The sequence below is a fragment of the Salpingoeca rosetta genome (genome assembly GCF_000188695.1).
Source record: "Salpingoeca rosetta unplaced genomic scaffold supercont1.6, whole genome shotgun sequence".
NCBI lineage: Eukaryota > Choanoflagellata > Craspedida > Salpingoecidae > Salpingoeca > Salpingoeca rosetta.
Genome location: NW_004754928.1, coordinates 1,791,061 through 1,800,524, shown reverse-complemented (window position 1 = coordinate 1,800,524; position 9,464 = coordinate 1,791,061). Strand labels below are relative to the sequence as shown.

The window sequence follows — 9,464 nt, the reverse complement described above, 5'->3', positions numbered from 1 at the left end:
CCTGCATCATGTTGTGCCATCACCTGCTGCTTAACACAACTTTGTCAACACAACAGCTGTGCGGCGGCCTCGTGCACGGCTACAGCTGTTCCAAGACGAGACAACAGAGGCGGAAGATAACAACAAAAACACCGCTTGTTGTGATGTGACTGGTCTGTGTATGTGTATGAGTGTTTGACAGTGACTTAGAGTAGGGTCTTGCTGTATACTGTGTGGGAGACGAAGTCACAAGTGAAGAAGACAGGTAATAGGATAAGGCGATGAGATAAGTGGAGTGATAAGATAAGTGACAACAATCAAGCAAGGGAAGTAGAGACAGGCACAAGGTAAAGAGAGGAGAGCAAAGGTTCGGATCTTGGGTGTTGGTGTCCTCGGTGAGGAGTGGTAGTTCCGTTCTGTTGTGTGGTTCGGAATCTGAGTTGGTCCTGAACTCCAAGAGTACTATGATTTGATACCCTTAAGTTCGGCCTTGACACTCCTTCACGACACTTAAGTTCAGGGTTTGTATTGTAGTGCTGTGTCCCTACACCGCTGGCATTGGCAATAGTGTGGCAGTCGTAGTATCTGGAACGAGGACCCGCACGATGATGACGAAGAAGACGACGAAGAGGAGCTGCCACACGTACTGACACCACTTCGTGGCGCAGCAAACGGTGAGATGTGTTAACGTGTGCGTGTAGGTGTTCGTGTCCACGAACCTTCATGTACCAATGTTGATGTGTTGTGTTGTGTGCTGTCTGCATATCTTTTGTCGGCCTGTTGATATGTGCGTGCCCCAGAACGCCTACGCACGCACACATCCAAACACAAACACACACACACACACGTCTCTTGGCGCTCCACATGTGTTTCTGTTGCACGCTGCTCACATGCCCTCGTTCTACGGTTGCATGGGGTGGTCACTGTCCTTCCGGTTACCAATATGTATGCGAGATGGTTAGCTTCAGCCACGATGTCAAGTAGCATTGACTGTCCACAACCAGGTTCGAGGCTCAGTGTAGGAACAGCAACGTCAACCTTCGTTTCATTGCAAGACAGGTTTTGAGCAGAGGACGCGGAACTGAGTCGCATCCCTGACACCCGCCCAGCGAATACGCTGAGACATACAGCAGAGGAATGGAAGAACAGAAGCAAGTGAAAGCTAAGGCGTGAGAGCCCGACAGCAAGAGCAGTCGTGGTCAAAGAGTTTCAAACGCCTCTTTTGATTTTCTGTCCACAACACGAACAGGAATTCACATCAACGCTCAAACAAACACTCACGTAATCCATCACAGCCACGGAACGAAAGAACGAAAAGAACGAGAGACTGACATGACAGAGAAAAAGAGCACCAATGGAACAACCAAAAAGGCGAAGAAGGGACACGAGCGGAGCTGACCAAAGATGGAAAGGCGTAAAGCAACGAACGGCATGGGTTAGTTGAGACTGAGGGTGAGCCCGAGCGGTGAGTGATCAAACAGTTCATGTTCCTGAGTAACTTTCGTCATTTCGAGCGGGTTGATCGCATTCACTTGCTGTGAAACGAAAATGCCGTCAATCGGGTTTGGACGGATCGGGTTTACCGGACACCTCAGCTGTAAGTTGTTGTGTAATGTCAGGTTGCGAACATCTTGGCCAATGTTTCGGTGGCAGTTGAAGTCACCCATGACCAGTACTTTGTCACGAGGGTACTTGGTGCGAAACCAAGCGATGGCGTCTTTGAGCCGACCAAGTGCATCATTGTGCTGCCCGGATCGGGATGTTGAATTGGGTAAGTGAACGCCAATCACAAAACAATAGGAGTTATTTGGCACGAACTTCATTCTCCATACAGTGTATCGGGATCGAAGCTCCATATCTGTGATCTTCTCGTCCGACGTCTTAAATGTCTCCGGTCTCCAAAAGGCTGTGTCATACACCAGCAAGTGATTCGTGTCTTGGCCTTGAAAGTAGGCTGTGCATAGAAAATCGAACACTCTTCCGTTATCCCCGCGCCTGAGTTCCGCGCACACGTTTTTGGCCTGGAGCTTGCTCGTCCATTCCACGACACACGCCAGATTCGTGTTCGTTTTGCGCATAAACTTCACGAGGGTGCGCGTTTTGTCGGTGACTTTGGGTAATGAGATTTTCTTATCCCTGATGTGGCCGGCGTTCCATGACATGACTTGTGCCTGGTTCGATGTTGGTGTTTGGGGTTCGCGGTACACTGACTTGTGCTTGCGGGCGCGGCACTTGTGCGTTTTGCCGCATTCCTCCTTTTTTGCACTTGGCTCACCACAGCACACACAACTCGTTTGCGGCTTTGGACACTTGTTTGCGAGGCATCGATGACCCGTTGGGCCTGGTTTACCACATGTTTGTTTGTTCTTTCCCTGCTGGTGGCAACACGAACAAGCCATTTTGGATGTGATGGTTGTTGTTCCTGGAAGGACGAAAAGAAATGGACGAGGAACAGTGTGTGAATTTTTCATACACAATCACAGAGGTTGGAAGGTCGGTGGGAGGCGAACGGACGTCCCAATCGGGAAAGCAAAACTTGCCAGAGCCTCACATTCTTCTCCTTGTTTCCTTCCTTCTTCTTCCTGTTTGGAAGGTTGCAACAACCAAGTGCGAACGAAGGACCCATGTTTGTTCTTCAAGTTGAAAATTCCTTCCTTCACCCCTCCCTTTCTCCCACGGAAATGCTTGCTTGCTGTCTTGCTGGCATCATACACCTTCCAAAACAAGAAATGAATTATGCAAAATTTGAGCCTTTCATCCTTCTCCTTCGTTCATGATATGTGGTTTCCCAAACTGTCAGGTCGCAAAAGAAAAAAGCAATGCTGTTGCAAACCACTTGCTGGAGTTTCTGTTGTGACACGCGGCCTTCCCCGAAGACACGTCTGCCGCGAGCTGAGCTGAGCCCGCACACTGACAGGACAAGGTATTTGCACTTGTCATTTTCTCGCTGACACGACCGCGATGTCTCTGGCTGTGAAGAGGCTCGAAGCTCTGGACGATCGTTATGATCAAGCCCTCATCAGTGATAAGGGCCTCAGCACTGAGCAGCTGAACAAGGTCGGGCACAAATTCCTTCCTTACTTCCACGACTCGAATGACCGCGCGTCTTTACAACAACAGCTCGAAAAGTATCTTCCCTCAGTGGCGCGTTACGCGAAAGCTTTTATGGGAAAGAATGGACGATCTTACAGCAAAGGGGGTCTCAACATGAATCACCTTGCCGATATGATTGCAGTGAAGCCGTTTGAACTGAGAGCCCCAGAAAAAGCACATTTGCGTCGCAGCTGGCTTGAGTTGTTTGGCAAGCGTCTTTCTGCTGAGAGATACTGCGAAATGCTTCACAACGCCGCTGATGGCATAGCGGATGAGGCGGACGTTCAACAAGCACCTGAGCAACCTGAAGTGGAGCAACTCAAACTTGAAGAGGACGACGCCGCTGCCCCCACCTTTGCGGCCCTTTCCTTTGACGTTCCAGAATACGCGGTGCCGTATTACAATGACCATGGGCCACGATTTGGTGCAAGGCGAAAGACACAGGCTCGGGACCACCTGAAGCTCATGGCCCGCCAATCAAATCTTGCTGATTGCGGGAACACGACCTTTGTAAGCCAGAACTTTCCAGTTGGACCGCACTTTCTGCCCCATAACCTGGCCCACCTTCGCCTCCAGTTGATTGCACATGGTGACGAGTAAGTTGAAACAGTAGCGTGTTCACGCATTTCTGGAACGCAATTGTTCTTGTTGACCGTTAACCTCTTGCTCTTCAACTGATTAGAAGATTCACAACATGCACACTTACATGTGGCAGGTTGGATATCAATGCAAGCCGACTTGTGATTGTGACAGGGCCTGAGGCATGCACGTACTCAATCCCAAATGGAAATGACAACCCTGTCATTCAGGGCAACCCCAACTTGACGCCACCATTTTGGATGGGTTACCGTCTCTCCACAGGTAGTCACAGGCACGTTTACAACACGCTGTATGACATAAATCAGCCCAGCAAACACAATCAGTCTTGCCGTTTGTGGCGGCTTGCAGATTCGTCCTACGCACTGAGAGACGGCAATGTCACGCCGCAACTCATCGTGAACAACTTCATTGCCCGCGTCAATCGACAACGTTGGAGTGCACCTAGCAACTTTTGGTTTGTCAAAATTGACCGTGTCTATGTCAGGGATGAAGTGCAAGGCTTGCTTGACCAAACGGCGCACTTCATGCACAATGGAGTTGTTTTCTTTCCAAATTGACTCAATGTTTTGGGAGGGGGCATGTCACTGTTTGTTTGGCCTTGTTTGTTTGCCCTTGTCAAAACTTGTTCCTTACAACCTCTGTCGGTGCCAGTGACACTGCTTCGCCGACTTAGCCTCTCAGCCGCCTTGAGCTGACACAATTCCCTCTTTCCCTTTCAGTCCTCTTCGTTCCCTTCGTCACTGATTGTGTGATGTCACAATTTCATTTTGGAGACAATCCCTTGCTTGCTTGCTTGCTTGCTTGCTTTGTTTGAGTTCGACACTGATCATTGCTTTTCGGGTCTTTGGCAACATGATTTGACAATCCTGCCAGGTTTGTTTTTTTCAGTGCACTTCACACTGGCGTTTCTTTGTTCATTCTTGTTTGTTCCACTGTTCCTCGTGTCTCCACCACCCCAAGTACACCAGTGAGCACCCTGACAGCTCGACAGTTTACAATCGGTCGTGCACAATGCTGAGTGTAGCTTGTCCGATGCAACCTCACAACCTTGTTGTGATGTGACTGGTCTGTGTATGTGTATGAGTGTTTGACAGTGACTTAGAGTAGGGTCTTGCTGTATACTGTGTGGGAGACGAAGTCACAAGTGAAGAAGACAGGTAATAGGATAAGGCGATGAGATAAGTGGAGTGATAAGATAAGTGACAACAATCAAGCAAGGGAAGTAGAGACAGGCACAAGGTAAAGAGAGGAGAGCAAAGGTTCGGATCTTGGGTGTTGGTGTCCTCGGTGAGGAGTGGTAGTTCCGTTCTGTTGTGTGGTTCGGAATCTGAGTTGGTCCTGAACTCCAAGAGTACTATGATTTGATACCCTTAAGTTCGGCCTTGACACTCCTTCACGACACTTAAGTTCAGGGTTTGTATTGTAGTGCTGTCTCCCTACACGCGATGCACGCTCTCCAGGTGCCGCTTGAACAGCGGCACGTTCTGCACACGCTGCACGCGCAGGTTTCGGGGGCGAAGCGGCTCCAACAGCGCGCGCACGCACGTAGCCCACCTCGTCCTCGTTGGTCACATCAACAAGCAGCTGGCCCTTGCGCATGTCCCAGCAGCCAGGAATCTCAAAGATGGCCTGTGCCTCCACCTTCGACCGCTGCTCGTCCAACCACCCGCCGCACGCGCTCAATCTCAGGCGCAGGTCGTTCACGTGCATGCCCACGTGCTCCACTCACGTACACCCAGTGGTCCTGGAAGTCCACCGTGAAGTAGCGGTCAACCAGTTTGATCTTGAAGAAGCGCGCCGACTTCCACGCCTTGCGGTTCTTGTACTCCAGCCACCACTGCAGAACATCTGGATCAACCGTCCGGCGCATGTTGCGCTCGTTGTCCGCAGCCGCGGTTGCACGGGCGTCGGCGACCAAGCGGGCGGCGTCCTCCTCACTCATCTTGCAGTGCTCCTTGTGCAAGTACTTGTCAGGGAAGCGCCCGCACGGCTTTGGGCATCTCCTTGGGCATCTCGCGCGCATGCTCCGCAGCAACGCCGCCAGCACCGACACCCCTGTGCTTGCCGACACTGCCATCATCGCCATCACCATCATCATCATCATCATCATCATCATCATCATCATCATCATCATCATCATCATCATCATCATCATCATCATCATCATCATCATCATCATCATCATCATCATCATCATCATCGTTGTCAGCATTGCTGCGCTTGCGCTTGGCAGCGATGGCAGCCCGGTACTTGTTGAAGGCGTTTTCAATCAGCAGCGTCGCGTCATGTGTAAACCCGTTCCACGCGGCCTTGTTGTCCAGCTCCGCCTTGGAGGGCGGCACCGTGTACGTTGGCCCCACGTGGATGGTGTCAGCTGGCATCTCGTTGACCGGCGCATCCAGTGTGCTGCGCTGCAGGTCCTCATACAGCCCGCTGCCCACCTTCTCGCCATAGTACTTCTCAAACGGCTGCTTAAACGCCGACAGCATGCTCACGTCCTTGGTGATGATGGTCACGCGGATGGTGTCGAAGAACGAACGTGCCGTCGCGGTCCACCTCGTCAATCACCTCAAACAGCGCGCGTGCAGACGCGTATGGGGAGCAGCGGAAGGCGCCGCACCCGAGCGCGCACGTGGCAAGCGAGCGAATCTTGTTGTCCCGCGCCGTCGTCAGCAGCGCGCGGTACGCCGTCGTCAGGTCCGCAGCCGTCTGCGTCACCGTGCTGCCATGCCAAACTCGGGTGCAAAGTTTGGCGCAACCACATGCAGCACGTGCTCAATGTTGGACGAGAGGGTCAGCGCACCGGACGTGGTCACGCGCGCCTCGTTGTACCGCAGGGGGCCCGCTCCTCTCGGCGTTCATGTCGCGGGCGTTGATGATGCTTCCCTCGCGAATCTCCGCGCGCAGCTGCACAGCCGGCAGCGTCTCGCTGATGGTGTGATACTGGTACAGCTCCACCTCCCACACGGCCTGCTTCACCTTGGCCGGGAACAGCCTCTCGCATGTGGTCAGCAACAGCACCTTCGACGCCGCCGCCACTTCCTTGCGCGGACCTTCGAGCACTGCGTGGGCACTGAGGTCGACAGGCTGTCACCCCTGCCAGAGGCGTACGTGCCCTGTGCTCGCTGTTGTGATGTCACTCCTGCGTGCGCGGCTTGCTCACTCAAGCCAACCCCATCGCCGCCGGCAGCAGAAGAAGCAGTGGAAATAGCAACAGCAGTGCCAGCAGAAGCATTTGCAGTGGCAGAAGCAGCGCCCGTGCTTGCGGTATAACCGGCATCAGCACCAACGCCTTCTTGCGCAGCCGCTTCAGCTCGCTGTCCAGCAACCAGCTCATTGGCCACGGACATGGGCACCTGGCACACGTAGCGTGTGGGCCGGATGTGGGCAATGGTGCGGAACGTCGACTCCGTCGTCGGGATGACCGTCTGCACCATCCACACGTTGCGCTCAGAGGGCGTGCCAGCCAATCACGTCCTGCGGCGCAACATAGCTCACCACGTCGTCCTTGCTGCGGCACACCGTGCGGCTGGCCTTGGTCAGGTAGTTGAACAGCTTGCGCTTCAGGAAGGTGACGTCCGACTCAGACATGTCCGGCACGTGCGATGTGTCAATGACCGGCAGCCTGAGCACGTGGCACAGGTACTCCTTGAGCGTGTCCTGCACCGCGTTGTCAAACGCCGTCAGCTGCCGCTGCATGCCCTCCACGGTCACGGGCACGCTCGAGGCGCACGCGTCCCTGTCCTCCGCGCTGGGCTTGCGAACATACACACGGAACTTTCGGGCCAGCTCCAGCAGCTGCGAGTCCAGGAAGCGGTACTGCATGCCCGTGACGCTGATCGTCGTCTGCGACTTGATGTTGGCGCCGACGGTGCTGTTGATGTAGCTGAGCCCACGCTCCCTGTCCTGGTCCAGGTAGTAGTACAGCGAGTACTCCAGCAGCATGGCGCCCCGCCGTCCAGGTCGCGCGTGTGTGTCAGCGCCTGCTGGGGTGCCACGGGCGATGCGATGGGCGGGGTGCCGGTGACGGGCGGCGGCCGCACAAACGCCACACATCCCGCATGGCCCCGTGTGTCGTGTCGGCGTAGGGCAGCAGGCCAAGCGTCGGGTAGCGCACCAGCTTGAGGCCGAAGTCGTTCAGGACGTGCTCCATGATCTTGTCGTCGCCCAGCACGCGGTCGCTGTGGGCACACAGGTGGAAGGCGGGCGCGAGGAAGCTTGCAAGCAGCTTGGCCTGCGACCACACCGGCACGGCGGTGCTGCCCGAGAAGCAGATGCGGTTATTTGTGGTTGCAGCCGCCAGCACATCAAGGTCCTTGGACACGCTGCGCTTGTTGAATGCGTCGACGAGGTCCGACAGGAGGCCGCCCAGCTTGGGGTCGAGCACCGCCACGTGCACGTCGTTCGGGTGGCACAGCCGCGCCACAAACTTGTGCGAGACAGAGATGGCAAACTGCATCCTGCGCACACACGCATGCGCCGCACGCGTGTCTGTCGTCTCCAGCACAAACACGCGCTGCAGCGTCGTCTCAGAGGACGCACCGCCGCTTTTGCTGTCGTCGCTGTCAGCATCGCCGTCTTTCTTGTACTGATGAGGGTCGTGCACAGCCGTGAGCTTGGCAGCAACGTGTGCCTCGTCGTCACCTCCACCCTGCTGCTGCTGTTTCTCCTTGTTCTTGTTCTTGTTCAGCCATGCGGGTGTTGGCAAACGGCTGGATGCGGGACAGCGTGTCCTCGAGGGACTGTGGGATGGGCACAAGCTTCGCCTTGCCACCAACTCAAACGCCTGCACAATGTCGCGGCCCGTGGTGGGCTTGCTGTGCAAGGTACAGGTGACGACAACAATGCGGTGCAGCGGTGCCTGCCGCGCCTCCAGACGACAGCCCGCCGCCGTGTCAATGGGCAGTGGCAGCAAGCTTCGGAACGTCTCCTCGCTGTCGGCAACCACGTCCACGCTTGCACAGCGCATGTCCGGGAAGACCTGCAGCGACTGGAAGTTGACGCCTGCACGCTCCAGCGTCGCCTGCACGCTGCGGCACGTGTCCGTTGGCCAGGGCATGGCGGCAGTCAAGCCCTTGTCGTCACGCTGCCTGGCTGCCTCGCTCAGGTAGAACGTGATGCGCTTTGCCTGGCCCGCAACAGGCGCCGGCGTGATGGATGTTGGCGACGCAGGGGAGGAGGATGTGGAGTCCTTGCCCTTGCTCTTCCAGTTCTTTGCCTTTGGGTCTGGGAACACGTTGAGCTTCGTGTCCAGCACCTCTCGCTGGTCGCACAGGCGGACCATCAGCTCGGCGCTCTCCCGCGACACAAACCTGTTGCAAGGGGGAGGGGGTGGTTGGTTGAGGACGTGGTTGAGGGACGGGCACGCGTGCACAAGCAGAATGGAGTTGGAGGAGCATCTGTGCATGCACATACACAGACACACACAGACACACAGACACACACAGACACACAGACACACACACACACACACACACAAATACACACATCGCCTACCTGAATGTGCCCCTGACGCGGTTACCGTCCGGCTTGTATGCGTGCGAGTGAAAGCCGCCGTTTGCCTTGGCGAGCGAGGGCAGCACTTCCTCAAGACCTTCGGGTACGGGCTCAACACAGCTCGTCCGCCGTCCAGGCGGGGCAGTCCGGGTCGCGGCGGGCTGTCAGCTGCACCTGCCCAATCGGGAAGTTCGTCATCTCCCTCAGGACGCGCTCGCCAACGTCACGCGTCACGCAACTGCACATGTGTGTGTGTGTGTGTGTGTGTGTGTGTGTGTGTGTGTGTGTGTGTGTGT

The 9,464-nt window shown here is 55.3% G+C and overlaps 5 protein-coding genes across 5 annotated transcripts; 1 reads left to right on the top strand and 4 right to left on the bottom strand.

Annotated features, from left to right (window-relative positions):
* Positions 1 to 1,415: 1,415 nt before the first annotated feature.
* Positions 1,416 to 2,141, bottom strand: PTSG_02991 (uncharacterized protein; the record flags this gene model as incomplete). The annotated part of the gene is made up of 2 exons (XM_004996453.1): positions 1,416 to 1,724; positions 1,812 to 2,141. 2 exons carry the CDS (start codon positions 2,139 to 2,141, stop codon positions 1,416 to 1,418), a joined length of 639 nt encoding a protein of 212 aa, XP_004996510.1.
* Positions 2,142 to 2,940: 799 nt separating this feature from the next.
* PTSG_02990 (uncharacterized protein) lies at positions 2,941 to 3,672 on the top strand (the record flags this gene model as incomplete). Its single annotated transcript, XM_004996452.1, has 2 exons — positions 2,941 to 3,600; positions 3,649 to 3,672. The coding sequence occupies 2 exons, from the start codon at positions 2,941 to 2,943 to the stop codon at positions 3,670 to 3,672; spliced, it is 684 nt and encodes a 227-aa protein (XP_004996509.1).
* A 1,177-nt stretch (positions 3,673 to 4,849) lies between these two features.
* Positions 4,850 to 5,614, bottom strand: PTSG_02989 (uncharacterized protein; the record flags this gene model as incomplete). The annotated part of the gene is made up of 3 exons (XM_004996451.1): positions 4,850 to 5,195; positions 5,227 to 5,356; positions 5,406 to 5,614. 3 exons carry the CDS (start codon positions 5,612 to 5,614, stop codon positions 5,109 to 5,111), a joined length of 426 nt encoding a protein of 141 aa, XP_004996508.1. The 3' UTR covers positions 4,850 to 5,108.
* Positions 5,615 to 5,642: 28 nt separating this feature from the next.
* Positions 5,643 to 7,617, bottom strand: PTSG_02988 (uncharacterized protein; the record flags this gene model as incomplete). The annotated part of the gene is made up of 5 exons (XM_004996450.1): positions 5,643 to 6,170; positions 6,208 to 6,394; positions 6,476 to 6,759; positions 6,846 to 7,100; positions 7,147 to 7,617. The coding sequence occupies 5 exons, from the start codon at positions 7,615 to 7,617 to the stop codon at positions 5,643 to 5,645; spliced, it is 1,725 nt and encodes a 574-aa protein (XP_004996507.1).
* Positions 7,618 to 7,648: 31 nt separating this feature from the next.
* On the bottom strand, positions 7,649 to 9,414 carry PTSG_02987 (uncharacterized protein; the record flags this gene model as incomplete). Its single annotated transcript, XM_004996449.1, has 2 exons — positions 7,649 to 8,984; positions 9,287 to 9,414. 2 exons carry the CDS (start codon positions 9,412 to 9,414, stop codon positions 7,649 to 7,651), a joined length of 1,464 nt encoding a protein of 487 aa, XP_004996506.1.
* Between the last annotated feature and the right edge of the window lie 50 nt (positions 9,415 to 9,464).